This window comes from Ylistrum balloti, unplaced genomic scaffold (genome assembly GCF_031769215.1).
Source record: "Ylistrum balloti isolate Yb309-2 unplaced genomic scaffold, AGI_CSIRO_Ybal_v1 Utg370000, whole genome shotgun sequence".
NCBI classification, from domain to species: domain Eukaryota; kingdom Metazoa; phylum Mollusca; class Bivalvia; order Pectinida; family Pectinidae; genus Ylistrum; species Ylistrum balloti.
Window position 1 is genome coordinate 1,573,014 of NW_026782078.1, and position 17,898 is coordinate 1,590,911.

The following is a 17,898-nucleotide window of genomic DNA, read 5'->3' on the forward strand; positions in this document are numbered from 1 at the left end:
TGATCTGCTCGAGAAATAGTATCTTCAACCTCCTCTGCCTTATCTCTGATTATCAACCTACTGAACTCCGCTCCAGTAATGAACATTTTGTTTAAGCTATACCCTTGATAGTGTAGCCATCAGTTTTTGGATATTACTTTCAAAGTCTGACTGTTGATGTAATGGTAAATCCACTATACAAAATCTGGTACATTATATACGTCTCATTTCTGAATTTGTATGTGAAAGCGCAATAAAATGACAGTGTTGGCTGTCATTCTGTTATTCTTTTATAATTTGCAATTGGTTTCCATCCGTTTTCTCTTTCACAAATAGAGATATTGAAATGAAGTTTAGAATGAAGGTGTCTTGTTAGTGGGTTTTTATTTGCCTCTTGTCAGCTATTTTTTTCCTAGAGTGAATTTCAAGAAATTATCACTTTCCACTCATTTTCTCAGAGCTGTAGGTGTTTATTTCACTAAAATGTGACATGAAGTTGTATTAGGAGAAGATACTGGTCAACTCTATATGATGTTCAGCCAGCTTAAAGTTATGAAGCTTGAACTTTCAAGAATGTCCTGTGTTATGCTTATTTTCTTATGAAATGATGGGGATATTGAGCAGAAATTTGATAAGTAGTCAAAAATGTTTTAACCAAGTGAGGTGATCATTAATTAACTTTGGTTTTAGCCTTGATCAAGAAATACTTGTCATGCATCTTTTAAAAAGTCAGTAACATGGAAAAGCTTCATAATTCTCATCAGTTGTTCGCAGTGGCATTTACATGTCACATGAACACATATAAGTGAATATGTGATATAGAAATACCAGTGATATAGAAAATTGATCACTGAAAATTTGTTTTCTTTATATATATCTTTTGGAAAAGAGATTCTTTAAACCTAAGGAATTCTTGTCTAAATCATTTTCATTTAAATCGTTTTTACAATAGGTTTAGATTTATCATAGAAATATGTTTGTTTAGCTTTAGTATACAAGAATTCAATTGCTTCAAATCACTAGAAAAATTTGTGTTTGTATTTGTGTTCGATATTAATGGCACTCAGCTTGATGATTCTATATTTGTTTATATATACACTAATATATACATACATATATATATATACATCGATAATATTTATTTCATCATCTCATACATCGTATGTTGTTGGATTTTTTTTTTTTTTTTTTTGACAAAATGGCAATCTTGTTTATTGTGTTGGTTGTTGATATATTGTGTATTATGATGAGAGGTCTACCAGACATCTCGGACAGCTGTCTACCTCCACAGTGACCACTGATCTGTTACTGCTGAATGCACACCTAAAAATCTCCACTTAATTATTTTTCTATTTTTCTGTGACACATTATCAAAGTTCTGTCTGAAGTCTCAATGCATCAAATCATTAACTACTGCTTAATATCTGTAATAACATGTCTGTTCCAGCTGCATGGATACATAAAAAAAATCTCAGCTCATTTCATATTTTTCTGTGATCACTTATGAAAGATTTATGTAAAATCTCTATGCATTAATTTATAAACGGTTGTTCTGTATGAAGTTGATGTTAGCTTTCTTGTAGGTGTACAAGTTAATTATACATGGAAAAAATGTTCTTATTTTAGCTATAATCGTATTGTAGTGTTTTACACTGAAATAAGATTATTATATTGACAGTCTCTTTATGTTGTCTATATAGCAATTGTTGAGGATTCACAGATTCATCATTGCACTACTCTGAAGTGTGATTATGTGACAAAAAAAGCACTTTTTATTTATTGAAAGCTGGTTGCTGACAAAAGTATAAGGCTGTGTTCAGGAAATGTATATCATGATACTTCTATAATATTTGGCTGCCTTTTTTTTTTAATTGAAAATAACCACTGATTTCAAATTTTAGTGAGAACCCTGTTGACACCGTAATACACGGGTAAGATTCAATATTCAATCTTGATACCCAGCCCGGTCAGATTTTTTAACTCTCTTTCAGAATCGTAAAGTAGTAAACTAAATGCATGCTAACTCTGTGTTAGTGTTAACCATTTCTCTCAAGTGATAATCCTGTCATTTTAAAGTAAAATTTGACAACAAAGATTTAATTTATCAAAAGTGTTATCATACCTAAATAAGTTAAAAAAATTTGAAAAATATAATCTTGAGTAAAATATATTTTCTTGTATGGAATTCATGATTACATCACAGACTTAAAATCTGTTCGGAGTCTGTGGTCATATTCTCCACAGGCTTCTAGATATTCATTATTTACGGAGTTACATTCAGTTGTAAAGTGTTGACCATAGAGAATAGTTTACATGTATTTATGTAGTGTGTGTCTTTATCTTTAGAGTTGCCCTCATTTATCCAATGTCTGTTGTCATTGGTAGGTCGATTACCTTCATGTCAACTTAGTCGTAAAACTATTGACAAAAGGTAATTAAGTTTGCGTTGTTACAGTTTGTATGCTTGACGAGGATATTTATAGACATGAATGGTTACAAATTGTGACACATTTTCATGGCTTGTGCAATAGTTTGTATAACAAACAGCTGGATGACAGGTTGATGTAATCAATAATCAAGATTATTTCACATGAATCATGGTTTTGTCATTGAAATGATAACTTTAACTTTAGTGTTGCAGTGATTTGCATTTCAAACATACAATGTATTGTAGAGGTTAAGGATTGTTGATATTTATATGTAAAAAAAAGATATATATATATATATATATAAGAATATGTTAGTAAACTTTAATTTGGTTGATTAGCATGCAAGAGGTCAAGTTTCTTTGACCTTGAATGACATGTGAAAGAACGTTTCTAAGATATTTCTTGACACGAGGTCAGATTTCTGACCTCAATAACAAAGAAGAATTAATGCATCTGTGTGTTTGAATATATGTGAGGGGAGCATATGACAAGTAGTTTTAGACAAATAACATTGAAACCCCCGATGTGATTGTGTGATGTTTAGAAATCTTGTACAGTGGAAACTGTAGTGCTGGTGATACTATTGAACTGTTGATCTGTGATACTAATTTATTTTTATAAAGTGTTATACATACAAGTAATGTTAATTTTTTTTCTCTAATCTATACGTCTTTGTACATCATAATATCGTGAAAAGTGTCTCAATTTCATTGTGATTTAGAATCACCAATCTTTGTAAGAAATATTTTGATATGAGGATGCACGATGAAACAAATTCATGTCTGGTTATTGACTTTTTTTTTGTTTTTTGTTTTTTTTTTTTAAATTTTCAAATAAATATTTGCTTTGGAGTAAATTTAGGGACCGAGCAAAACCATAGCCATGTCTGTTTATCTTATGTATGTGTCTGTGTGCAATAATTCTTACCATATGTCATTTTTTTTGATAGAAAATGTTTTATTTTGCATGTATAATATACAATGGGTCCAGTAGAGGTAGATTTGGATTGAACTTTGTGAATCACTACCCGACATATTGAACACTTTGTATAGAAAAACCAAACAAAAATTACTGACATGTCAATAGAATCTTAGTTCAAACTCAGATAAATCTAAATGAAACTAGGGCAAAATAGAAAAAGTACAAGGAGAATAAGTCTTTGATGACACCCACCATGTACGATCTTGGCCTCTCCATGAAATTTCACCTTTCCAAATATGACCAAGGGAAACAACAACAAAACCATCAAGTATGCTAACAAGCATACAACATGTCACACTTCAGAGATGAGTTTGTCAATTGTACAGAAAACCTCAGAGATGAAGTCATTCCCAATCCTGGGAAAATTTGGCGGGCATGAATAATATACAAAGGCTTGGTTCTAGTTCTAGTCTGTGATTTCATTGCATAATTGCATGAACAACAATCACACTGTTTCTCAACAAGAGGGAAAAAAATCTTGAAAACTTCAGAGTATACTTTTTGTAACATCATATAATGACTTTAATTAAAATCAATTTAGAAAACTTCAATAAAATGTTATATTTGGTGCAGAAATGTGTTGTGTCTCCAAAACAGTGCTGTTATTTGGGTACATTTATCAGAATTTCTATTGTGCACAGACTTTATTTTTTATGGGTAACGTTATTTAAAGGATGTTTTAACAACAGAAGGGTAAAAGCCTGTTTTCACACTAATGTAACTTATCAAATCATTTATTAGTATTCATGCAATATTTATTACATTTTAGGTCTCATGGTGAACTACTCCAATCACGATCCAGCATCGGGCGTCGTGCATCCATAAAAGAATTTTCAACTTCTGAAAAAAACCAGATCCCATTTCAATCAAATTATGCAATAACCTTCCCTGGACCAAAATGAACAAACATTTTGAATTATACAGTCCTCAAACCCCCAGGGGCCTGAGGGGCTGGGCCAAAAGGGGTCAAATTGACTCTGATTTCAAAAATCTTCATCTCAAGACCCAGATATGGTAGAATCAAATACTCATCATGAATGGAAGCATCTTAAGGTGCTTTACCAAAATTGTGAATTTCATGGCATCAGGATCTCGCATTTCCCCATTGGGAGGAGGTAAAGTTTACTATAGTTCATATTGGAAAACTAGATTTTTGAGCATGTTTGATTTTTCATTTGAAATATTTCAAACTTGGTTAGAATTATGAGTCAAGGATGACAGCATGATGGTATGCCCATATTGATCCTAGATTTTTAGGCTGACCTTCAGGGGCTAATTGGCAAGGCCAAAAAGGGTCAGATTGACTTAAATTTCACAAAATCTTCTCAACACCTATATATGGTTGAATCAAATACTCTTCAGGAAAGGAAGCATCTTAAGGCGCTTTAATTACCAAAACGAGTCTCACATTTCTTCCTTGGGAACTGTTGTTTTCATAGAAAAATCATATTTTGGAGCATAATGTTAATTATTTTCCACAGGAAATAACTTAGGAATAAGAATTATCAGTATAGGATGAGAGTTTTGATGGAGTGCATGTAATGACACTGGCTTACTATATTCAGTGTCACAATTCTGTTTCACAACACTTGGGTAACTATCCTTTAACCATTATATTCAATATTGCTTATCCCAGGTGATGGTCAAGGCCGCTAGGCCTATCGTTATAAATTTAATCATTTCTGCTCTTCAAATTTATCCCAAGTTAAGTATGTACAACTGGGAACTACGGGGAAACTACTTATATTTGATAAACCTGTTTCCTCATGAACTGCTCAAGAAATGGCAGTAACATACTTATAACCATCAAAATCCAAGATGGCCACCTCTTGTTTTCCTGATTAATCCCAAAATGGCAGTGCAAAATAACGACCAAGGGAACCGGTTTTACATAATTCAGTGATGGTCCATCCAGAACATTTCAACAAATAGTGATAACAAACTTCAAATGTCTGACTGAACGGTAGCAACTTTTAGATCAGTCCCAATATTAATTGTCTGAAAATGCAAAGTTTCAACAAGATCCACTCGATACTCCCAAAGAAATTGGGACAACAAATAACAATCTTCAGCTTTCAAAATCCAATTTTGCCTCTGCCAACCTTTTTTTTTCTTCCAACCATTCCCAAAAGTGATCATTCACAACTTGGGACCTAAGAGAAACCTACCATTGATTAAAGGATTCAGTCGTTAAATAGCAATAATAACAATTTGAACAGCCCCCTATCCGAAGACGGTAGGCTAAATAGAGAAAGCCATCACAAACTTCTATAAAAACTTTTGCCCCATTCAGCTATTGGATCCTTTTCAACTTCAGCAAACTTAAGGTCTTTATCCAAGATTTCCCCGCAATGTGAGATCAAGTGAATAAAAGAATACTATTCCACTTCATCGCGTCCAGATTGCATCAGACTGTTTTCGTATTTGGTGAATCCACTGAACAAGTAATGACTTCAAAAGAAAATTGCAAATTATGGATATGAAGTATTTTAATTTTCACTAGTTCAGAGCTCCTGACAACTAATTTCAAACTCGTTACAACTATAAATCTGGTTTGGGTCATTTTTAAGATTGCTGCTATCTTCATTATTGCATGTGTGACCTCGTATCGATTTTGAATTCTGGGCTATTCCAGTAAAGAAAAATGTCCACACCAGATTTAGTCTAGAGATAAAGAGTACCTGTCGAAGTCAATTTAATTGAGAATTTGCTTATAATATTAATAGGCAGGAACCCAAATCTGGGAGATTTTTATCTTGGGTTCCCAGGTCCAAAAGTTTTTACTGGAATAGCCATTTATCACATTAAGGATAAAACAGATTCTCACATATACCACTACACAAAAAACACTCAAGAAATTAAAACCTCCATTAATACATCATTTTTATTGGAAAATTTTCATAATTACACAAGTTCATTGCTTCCAGAACAATGCACTGGACATGCGAAGTCATATATAAAAAATGACTTCTTCCGAACACCTTGGAATGACTTTGGGAACACGAATACATAATGCTGATATTTTCCACACACAAGTCCCCAATCCTCTATATCCAGTCTACAAAGTTTTGGCAGCAGTGGACTTTGGTCTCTCTGTATTGGTGATATCTTAAAATTTTGTACAAGAAACAACTTTGTGTAGATTCATATTTGTATCTTAACTTTCCAGAAAAATATGACATCTTCAAAATGAAGCAGCATCACAGGTACAGATGAAGAACGGAGAAGATGCCAAATATAGTACACGGATGTTCCTCAGAATAAAATATTACCAATACAGTTCACCAATAAAGCATTAACACAAGCCAGGCTTGGGCTGATCAAACATTTTCTTAGTAATATAATTGATAAACTATATAAACTCCTCACTCCACCAACTTGAAAAATAAGCTGCCTTAGAGAGAATGTGAACACCACCTCCTCTTCACCGACTTCAACCTACTTGCTCTGTAGATATAGCAAAGGATACAAAACTAAACATTGTCCAAAGACATCACTCAAGAGAGTGTTCTGATAACAGCAGGTCCATTAAATTTACGATTTTGTATCTTATCTATATTGAATCACCAAAACACTGAGCAATACTATTAAGAGCTAGCTCGACTTTAGTGTGACCAAGTTTTGTATCCTCTCCTATTTTGACACCATCTCCTCCTGACCATCAACATCACCAGCACGGAAGCCATCCATCAAACAGAAACCATGGCCGCCATTAAACATTGTATGCAGCCAATAGTTGTATGCTTACAGTGAACTAAAATAATTGAATAAGTCATCACAGACATAGATATTCTTATTTTAACAAAAATAAATGTACCATTCATTTTTGTTTGGTGTATGGCTTCATTGTATATTTGAATATTTTAAAAGTTTTAAAATTTTATTTCACACATTGCAGTGAAAATTAAATCTGCTGAACAAAGGTATAAAAATATGCATTCATCAAAAATTTCACGTTAGCAGACAAGCAAGACTTGGACTGTCAGCAAATAGATTCAACCTTCTATAGAATCTGTATCTTCCAGTACACCAAGACATGCATATGCTGTCAAACACTAACGGTGTTTATCTAAGGAATAATGCATCAGTTTCACTGAAAAGTGAAGAATATATATGGAATAGCAATCTTATTGCACTACAACCAAATTGAAGTATTTTCATTTCTTTCTACTTGATAAAATTGTTAATTTCGTTTGTGAAGCAAATTTTTGCACAAAATATTGTACTGTACAAATATCAAGTTCACTAGAATACTAATTCAAAACTGTGCATTAAATTCAGCAGATTGACAATGTCTCCCATTACATTATCTAAAAAAAATAAATAAAAAAAGTTCCTGGTTTCTTGCTCATGATTTCAAGTCCAATGAGCAAGAACTGAACACAGCTTTTTGCTCTGTTCTTTTTTCATACCCATTCATTATCCTAGATTCATTAACATATACTGGCCAAAATACATAAAGAATGGGGGCAAAAGTTAAATCTTCACCTTCTATACAAGAATTCACCATCACTGTAAATTTACCTTTATTTCCAGTGAATTCATTTAGTTCAACATTAAGAGCTTTTCAACTCTCGCATTTCTTTTTCATTAGTTAGGGTTGAAAAATCCATAAATTTCAAAATGTGATGCAACAATTTATAAACGATGAATCTGGACCGACGTGCCCTACCTCACCATGTCTCGGAGCTCAAAAACACAATACAAACATCTATGTACAGATAATGACTAAGCATCTAAAACTTGGTAGAACTGGCCGTTTGGTGGGAACATCCGATAGAACCAAGCAAAAACCAGTCCATAGCAAAATCATTTTGCAATTGTGAACGAAACATTGGTACTTTATTCCAAAAACAAATGGGCGTAAAAAGTAAGATGACAAAATTACACCAACTAATTCCATATCTGTTTTTTTTTCTTTTTTTTTCAAAGCATTAAACATGTTTTCTACTGAATATAACATAACCGAAAGTACATACATTTTTGTCTCTTAAAAACCTTACAATTATCAAAGGCATAAATTCTCTTAATTTGATCTAGTTTAAATTGTGGTTATAAACATGTAAAAGCAGCCTAGAACTTAGTATATGTCATTCAAGTTGCTGATACTTAATCACATACATTATAGTAATCAACTTTTCACAAAACGGAAACTGACAGTCTAGTATAAAATATATCATCTTTCTGTATGACAACCTCCCTCATTAAAACATGAAATAATATTAGAACAGAAGAAGAAAAATAAATGAATTGTCAAAATGTCATCAAGTTGTCTCGTGGACCTCGCCAAATTAACACAGAAAAAATATTTTTTTCACGTTGATTGGATACATTTCTATCATTTTAAACAGGTATCAATGACTAAAAAAGAACACTTAAAAAGATTTTCAACAACAGGAAAAGAAAAATAATGAAAAATGAAATAGAATGTGGTACACCACAGAACATACAAAATCAAGGGAGGTTCACACACGACTCCTACCAACAAGGTAACAAACAAGGAGATGTTACAACTACTACATTGTCCATGATGTCATCACAACTTGTGTTATTTGTGAGGTCCAGACTCCAGGGTAGTAGGCCCTTTCTAGTCTTCGTTTTCCTCGCACTCACGAGCAAGGTGCCCTGGTTCACCACATGTGTAACACTTCTGTTCGCTACCCCCGCTTCTGCACTCCCTTGCAAAGTGTCCAAGATCTCCACATCTGAAATTAGGAAGTATGAATTCTTTGATTGAACTGCATCTTAAAATATAAAATAGATCGTCAAGTTGCATGTTGCACTGCCCTGATGAGCCCAATACAGGAGAAACCAGGCAATGATATATTGACCACCTAAATTTTAAAAGCCGTTATTTGTTATGTTAACCTCCTACTTCTCACTCATCAATATACAGAAAAAACTGTGTTACTTTGTTTATAAGCATTCCATCATAAAGGTAACAAACATTCAGAAATCAAGGTGCAATTCAATAGCTTTTTCAAATCAAGAAAAATTCTACTTCTGCATATCTGTTACAATTTCATTTTATTATTCCAGGTTTAAAATCACAGGTTTTCTGTCCAGGTAGAAAATTATCCATCATTTGTCACCGGTGTATCTATTTTTCTCTCACCTTCATTTTAATCTTACCATCATCTTACCAGCTCTAATACATAGCGTAATCACTATACACTATATAGTTTAAGTTGCGTTGTGTTCAAGAAGAAACTAGTTACTTCTGTTTGCTAGGTTTAACAAAACCTGATAAGTTGGAATGATACATGAAATGTCTGTAAGACATGAACGGGCCTGCTCTCTGTGCAACAATAAATTCAGTAAATTTATAATATTAACAGACAATATATAAACCTTACTTGTAACATTTTAGACGTGATTGTTGTTGGCCCGGTTCATTGCAGTCCCTTGCAAAATGAGGGCCACCACAATTAAAGCAGCCAGTGTTGCCGCGACGGCCACCGCTGCTGCTGCCGCCACCACTGCCACCTAAACCATTTCCAGAACCTGGGTTCGTACACTCCTTGGCAATGTGGCCAGAAGTACCACATCTGTAGCAAGATTTATCCTGAGTGGGTTCTCCACAGTCTCGACTAAAATGACCTGGCTTGCCACAGTTGTAACAAGTGTCTGAAACCCAGTACATTTTTACATTATATACCAATGAATATGAACAAAAATCTTACAAAACAGTGATTGTCATCAATATGTTCTTATCACTGATGGCTTTCTTCTTTTGACCCATTCTGCTGGTTTCATCAGCCATCATCTATAACTTAATAAGTTTGTGATTCTGTGCAAAAAAATAACAAAGTTACAGTAGAGATGTTGCCAAAACAAGTAGATTTGGAATATTGTGTTTTTTCTCTCTTTACCTGGCAGAGATGTTAAGTATGACATCTACCAACAAGAGTTAATAACTTTTTAAATTTTTTCCCCTTGTAATGTGCAGACAAGACCAATCTGTTGGTTTCAGATTTTTAATGAAATGTTTTATTTCAGATTTTCATGTTATGAAGTGTTCCTGTCAGACTACACTCCATCACAAATGACTGGGAACTCCATACATTATGTATATCACTTATACATGCAGTTTCTTACAAACCAAAATTGGATAAAACATTAATTCATATTTATATAAATATCTTCAATATCAAAAGTGCAATCACAAGGGGACAAAACTTGTAACAAGGGTTTTAACCGCTCACATGAATATTCCATGCAAAATGATTAGATAGTAAAAGTATAGAAACAACTTTTTAGAATTCCTCATTTGGGTACTAGATCTGGTATGGCCTTAAGTTGCACTGCATAACTACTGTGCATGATTTAGAAAAAAGTTGAAACCCGGCTCCATATATTACAATTTCAGAACATTCATTAAAAAAATTTACCATATTTTCATTGCAAACCTAGTTTGCAGCTAATGCAAGACACTAATTATAATCGATAACCAAATCATTGTGTTTATGCAATTGTTAATTTGGAGACAGATTCTCATCGAGGGAGAGAAAAAGGTTGTGATTAATAAAAGACAGACGGAGATGGCACCATATCCTAAGCTTGACTGGAGTACTTCTGTACAAAGGAGATTAATACTTTTATCATAATCCATCATCACTAATACCAAGAGTAAGCTATTCACTTTGCACACCAATTGATCAATTTCTTTTTCAATAACATTTGCATTACCAGGTAAAAAAATGTTATTTGTCAAGAAGTAGACCCTGACGCCATAAAGGGAGACGCACCCTTCACTCTGTCCTGGGTACAATCTTCAGCAATATGACCCATTCCGTTACAGTTGTAGCAGCGGGGCAGTTTGTCATCCCGACAATCTCGAACCATATGGCCGAATCGATTGCACTTGTAACACTTCGCTGATATTAAATAAACAAATAAGCAATATAAACTACTACTTGTTATATCACAATGTCAGCGTCAGAAGCTACATCACAGAAACAGGCAAGAAACAATTCTTGTACTTCCAAATTAGAAATCAAAGTTGAAATGTAATTCTATTTTTCATTAGGAACAACTTTGATCAATTAGTTTCACTAATAATGACTTATAATGTACCTACTACAGTACAAGAGTGACAGAAATCTTTCAGTAGCAGTGATACCAACCTCGCACCATCAATGTTTATATTTGATATTGTCAAAGATATTTCAAAGGTCATGAACTATGATCATACTTGTGAAGTATCATTATAATTGACAAGAAATATGGTCACATGTGACCAAAGCAAATGTGATAGTGCATTAGTATTTGTTTAAAGTGACCTTAACTCTCAGTTACAAAAAAAACAAAGAAAAAAAAACAGACAGCTTATTTTCAGCAACAGTATGCAAAATAAAACAAAACTGGAATGTTTTTGACCATTACAAATCCATACTTTCACATTAACAAATGGTAAGTATATTGTTAATGACTATTTATACTGGGTATAGTTCACCAGAACCAGAAACAGACCTAGATATGACAATAAGTTGCCCAATTTGAAAGTAGTGGACATAAAACTAGTGACTTCCTATGCTACTAAAATGAGATCAAGAAAAAGAAGTGATGAGTGAATGATAGTAAAGAAAATGGCTTTTAGTATACCTCGACATAGCACCATGTAAATCATAATATTTTTGTATAATAAATTGACCCATTATCTAAAATTTAGACTGAAATGGCTTCAAACGACCTTATTGCAATACCAGTTGTTATTAATTTTGCTTTAATATATATTGCAACTGATCAATGTCATGTACTTAAGACAATCAACATTTCTGGATCTGCTTCTCCGAAAAGAAATCCATGTTAAGTGCAAGCACTTTCATTCAATAGCATGTAGAATTCATTGCTGAAATGAAACCAAGTAAATTGGACACAGATCTATCAAAAATATTCTAGCAAACATCTTCAATTCAAAATGTTTTTTATCAGTAAAATCAGTTGGTGTGCTGTAAATATAAGAAGAGAAAAGGCTATGACAATCTAAACAGTATCTAGATTGGTCAGATACAGGTTTTTTTCACTAGCTGGACAAGTGGTCCATGACAAATCAATGTTTTAACAAATGTCATTCTCATATGCAGCAGCTACCTTTGGAAATAAAACTGCAGAGATTTTTTTCACCAAATAATATTGCTAATATGAGTTTGATAATCTTTGGAAACTATATGCTTCCAATACCAGGCTTAATCAAGCAATCTTATTAAGAGACAAAATAAGACTGAAAATTCTTTTGCTATGTTGACCAAGAAATATTTAGAACATAATGAATATGATGAAGACATACTGCCTGATTTTCCTCTTCCACGCCCCCCGGCACGGCGGTCCCCACTACTGCACTCCCTGGCAAAATGGCCAGGCTTGCCACAGCTGTAACACATTGATCCACTCATTAGGTCCGATCTCCCTTACTCTACCCAACTGTTAAAGACAAGAAAACAAAAACAAAGATGAATAACATCAACTTTTTTACAATATTGGAAAAATAGAAAATGAATTACATTTTCCTTTACATCAAATTTGCATCAGTATATATTTGACTTTTCAATTTAAAACACATTAATAACAGTTAATATAGCGAGTAGGTGTTAAATGTATCCAACAAAAATATATCCACGTCTCCTGATGCAATGCCACATCAAAAGTTACTGGTAATATAGCCAAGACTTGTAATAGAATAAAATGATTTTTAAAAATTCAAAATTGCCTACTGACTACAAACATTGACTTAAGTATCAAGTTTCCCCCCCCCAACCAAGAAGCTATTAAACATGAAAAGATCTTTGCAAGCGAGGCATCATTGTTAATTCTTCCAACACAACCAGTAGATTTCATTCTATCAACCTAAAATAATGTTCTGAAACTCCATCTTGTGTTCTAGTAAGACATTGCTTATTGTACTATATCTCCATCTTGTGTTCTAGTAGGACATTGCTTATTGTACTATACCTCCATCTTGTATTCTAGTAGGACATTGCTTATTGTACTATACCTCCATCTTGTGTTCTAGTAGGACATTGCTTATTGTACTATACCTCCATCTTGTTTTCTAGTAGGACATTGCTTATTGTACTATACCTCCATCTTGTTTTCTAGTAAGACATTGCTTATTGTACTATCATCCAATGATATCAATATTGGAATGTATGTAATGTCAACATTATACTAAGAACTGCTTTGTCCCAATATTTTCATTGAAATTAATTTATTGACAACAATAAACAAGCAACTTTCAGTCAGTAAATTTGAATAATGTACCAATACATGTAGCGAGTTCAAATTAAATGTCAATATTTCAAGAAATATTCGACGATATGACAGTCCTAGTGGGCAATGATGATGAATCAATAACCAATTGACAATTTCTGAAAATGATTTTAACTCAAAGTCAACTGAAAACACTGACTACCAAACACTTTGAAAATTGAACTCAAGTTAATTTTAATAGCATACTCTGCACACCGCACACCATATTTCATCAGCAATGTTGTCGGTTGTCATATGTTTACCTAGGGTTATGTTAAGTTCTTTTTCCCATTTAGCAACTGTTTTGGCCGATGCCTTCACAGAGTTGCATTTGGGCTGTACCAGTGATGCATCATTCTTGCTTTTTTTTCCTGTAATCACTTCCTTGGCAGAACTATTTTTTCTTTTTTAAGTTGACAAATTTTCTGCCACGGTTAACAATACAAATCTAACTCGGACACACTCTTGTAACATCATTCTGGGTCATCCAGGTTTTCAAACATTTATGTACATGTACAAGGGGTGCTCCGAATGGCGTGTGTGACTTTCATTTTCAGCTTTGGCATGTTACAATTTTACAATACACAGGCTTCAGTTGAGGTAAATTATAACAACAAATGCGTTTTTTTCCATTAACTGCACGTCTGTATTTACATGTGATGTAATTATTACAGTTTACATCTGATATCTCCACTCGCTAAAAAAAGCAAGTGCACATATTTTTCTTACTTGCAATTCTTGGATTTCCACTTGCAAATAGTAAGTAAAACATTAAATTCGCGGTCTGAGTAAGACATTGCTTATTGTACTATACCTCCATCTTGTTTTCTAGTAGGACATTGCTTATTCTACTATACCTCCATCTTGTTTTCTAGTAGGACATTGCTTATTCTACTATACCTCCATCTTGTTTTCTAGTAAGACATCACTTATTCTACTATACCTCCATCTTGTTTTCTAGTAGGACATTGCTTATTGTACTATACCTCCATCTTGTTTTCTAGCAAGACATCACTTATTCTACTATACCTCCATCTTGTTTTCTAGCAAGACATCACTTATTCTACTATACCTCCATCTTGTTTTCTTAAGACATCACTTATTGTACTATACCTCCATCTTGTTTTCTAGTAAGACATTGCTTATTGTACTATACCTCCATCTTGTTTTCTAGTAGGACATTGCTTATTGTACTATACCTCCATCTTGTTTTCTAGCAAGACATCACTTATTCTACTATACCTCCATCTTGTTTTCTAGCAAGACATCACTTATTCTACTATACCTCCATCTTGTTTTCTAGTAAGACATCACTTATTGTACTATACCTCCATCTTGTTTTCTAGTAAGACATTGCTTATTGTACTATACCTCCATCTTGTTTTCTAGCAAGACATCACTTATTCTACTATACCTCCATCTTGTTTTCTAGCAAGACATCACTTATTGTACTATACCTCCATCTTGTTTTCTAGTAAGACATCACTTATTGTACTATACCCCCATCTTGTTTTCTAGTAAGACATTGCTTATTGTACTATACCTCCATCTTGTTTTCTAGTAGGACATTGCTTATTGTACTATACCTCCATCTTGTTTTCTAGTAAGACATCACTTATTTTACTATACCCCCATCTTGTTTTCTAGTAAGACATCACTTATTGTACTATACCCCCATCTTGTTTTCTAGTAAGACATCACTTATTGTACTATACCCCCATCTTGTTTTCTAGTAAGACATCACTTATTGTACTATACCCCCATCTTGTTTTCTAGTAAGACATCACTTATTGTACTATACCCCCATCTTGTTTTCTAGTAAGACATCACTTATTGTACTATACCCCCATCTTGTTTTCTAGTAAGACATCACTTATTCTACTATACCCCCATCTTGTTTTCTAGCAAGACATCACTTATTGTACTATACCCCCATCTTGTTTTCTAGTAAGACATCACTTATTCTACTATACCCCCATCTTGTTTTCTAGTAAGAGATCTTTGTACTATACCTCCATCTTGTTTTCTAGTAAGACATCACTTATTCTACTATACCCCATCTTGTTTTCTAGTAAGAGATCTTTGTACTTTACCTCCATCTTGTTTTCTAGCAAGATATTGCTTATTGTACTATACCTCCATCTTGTTTTCTAGTAAGACATTCATTCTACTATACCTCCATCTTTTTTTCTAGCAAGACATTGCTTATTACACCTATTATCTAGGCTTAGACTTTCTTGACCCAGTGAACAGACCTGAGCATATGAAAGTTCTATATAACCAGCAATATTGTGGTTCGTAAGACTGAAACATTATAGTAAGTGGTGCATCACATCTTAAATATATCCGACTACTTCGTTGTGATGAACTACTAATTAAAATAAAGTTAGGAATATGTCTTTTTAACTCAGCTGTCTGGCTTCATTGGAATCCTGTTTTATCGTTTTGTAGATGTTGAATCTTTTTTAAAAGAGGTTTCTACTTCATTTTCAACTATTCCATTGTTGTTTGCCCCAGAATCTAGCAGTATGTTGATGAGATAGAAGTCTTTTGAACTCTAGCACACAAGATTCCTAGAAGGGATACAACCCGTCCTTAAGAGGTTTGACTCCCAATTACAGCAAACAATGTCTAAATAAAGGCTTTCCTTTGCGATATTCAATAGGCATAAATTGCAAATGGATTCCAAACTACTAAACACCCCTGTCCAATCAAAAATGTAAGTCAACATCTAGCAGACTTTTAGACTGAACTGAACTGATGAAAACGCACTCCTTAACCCCCAAAAATGTCTCCCTTTTCGGGATGGGGCTTCAGAATCTGCCATTTTCTTGTTCCACTGGAGTTCGGAAATATACTGTTGATCACGTGTGTTGACATCGTGTCTACATAACATACGTATGTATTTTTTTTAGATTTCACTAACAAAATCAAGGTAGAATTTGAAATTAAAATACAGTTCAGGTTTTTAAAATTTTATTTCACACAAAAATGTAAGTCAACATCTAGCAGACTTTTAGACTGAACCTGCACCTCTAAATTAATAATTTAACATCAATATTCACAATTTCCACACAACTGTGCTCATTTGCGAGACTGAAGGTAGTGTTAATGAAACTGGTAGGAAATGTATCAACCCAGGATACAGTGAATTAAATAACATTCCTATTAATTTCCCAATCATTTCAATGCAAAGCAAATTTATTTGCATTACCAACCTCATCAGACCTGATGATGGGTTACATCTAATGCCATTCTATTTTCCCCCCGTCATTCTGACTTGGAAAAATTAAGTTATAGCCAGTCATACTGATCAATCAGGCACTGGGTGGTGTAGCTCAACCTGGCAGTCTAAGACTGTTGGGCTAAAGTTGGGCAGTACCAGGCTGGATTTAGTTTTACTGATGAAAACGCACTCCTTAACCCCCAAAAGTGTCTCCCTTTTCGGGATGGGGCTCCAGAATCTGCCATTTTCTTGTTCCACTGGAGTTCGGAAATATACTGTTGATCACGTGTGTGTTGACATCGTGTCTACGTAACGTACGTATGTATTTTTTTTTTTTTTTTGTAATCGCGAGGTTTCGTCAAATGTAGCAATGTTCAACATCGTGCAAACGCGAAATGGTTTAAATCAGCGATTAAGTACTACTACTGATCACTTGGTCGGTGCCAATGTATGAAACTAAGACATATTATTAGTTCTAGTTTAACTTCCTTCGCGTTGATGACTTCGGAGTGCAACAAAAAACAGTCTATTTTTAGAAATCCATAACACGAGGTTGCCTTTCGGAACATAACTTACACATAAGTAAAATCTAGAGATATTCCGAAGCGCTTTGCCATGACCGACTTTTCCCCAGATGTTTACTTATCGAGTTTTGTCCGACATTATTTATTTAAAACAAAGCTCACCATTTCTAAACATTACTTTCACTATAGAGAAGTAATGAAACCAGTAACCAAACTTTTATCACGTGTATCGATAAAGAAATAGCACAACACAGCGATATGCGTTTTGGCATACAACCACGCGGTGGGGACCAATGTTGTGTCCACCCCAATCTTACTCACGCTCACGTGTTTCAAAATCAATGTCATGTCAAAATAACTTGTGAATTTATCATAAATGTGATATTTTCAACAAAACACACAAAAGAAGAACATAATTCCCTTCCATGTTATATTTTACCTCTCCCTTCTCTCCTGCACCTCTACTAGCTTCTTTTACGCGCGATGATCATCTACGGTTTTGCACACGGTA

The 17,898-nt window shown here is 33.8% G+C and overlaps 1 protein-coding gene across 2 annotated transcripts; it reads right to left on the reverse strand.

Moving 5' to 3' along the window:
• Window positions 1-6,254: 6,254 nt before the first annotated feature.
• On the reverse strand, window positions 6,255-17,898 carry LOC132548096 (uncharacterized). Of its 2 annotated transcripts, XM_060211919.1 has the most exons (5): window positions 17,827-17,898; window positions 12,679-12,812; window positions 11,138-11,266; window positions 9,746-10,016; window positions 6,255-9,094 (listed from the first exon to the last, which is right to left on the reverse strand). In XM_060211919.1, the coding sequence occupies exons 2-5, from the start codon at window positions 12,782-12,784 to the stop codon at window positions 8,977-8,979; spliced, it is 624 nt and encodes a 207-aa protein (XP_060067902.1). In that variant the 5' UTR covers window positions 12,785-12,812; window positions 17,827-17,898; the 3' UTR covers window positions 6,255-8,976. The 2 variants fall into 2 exon arrangements, with proteins under 2 accessions (XP_060067902.1, XP_060067903.1); XM_060211920.1 differs by lacking the exon at window positions 11,138-11,266.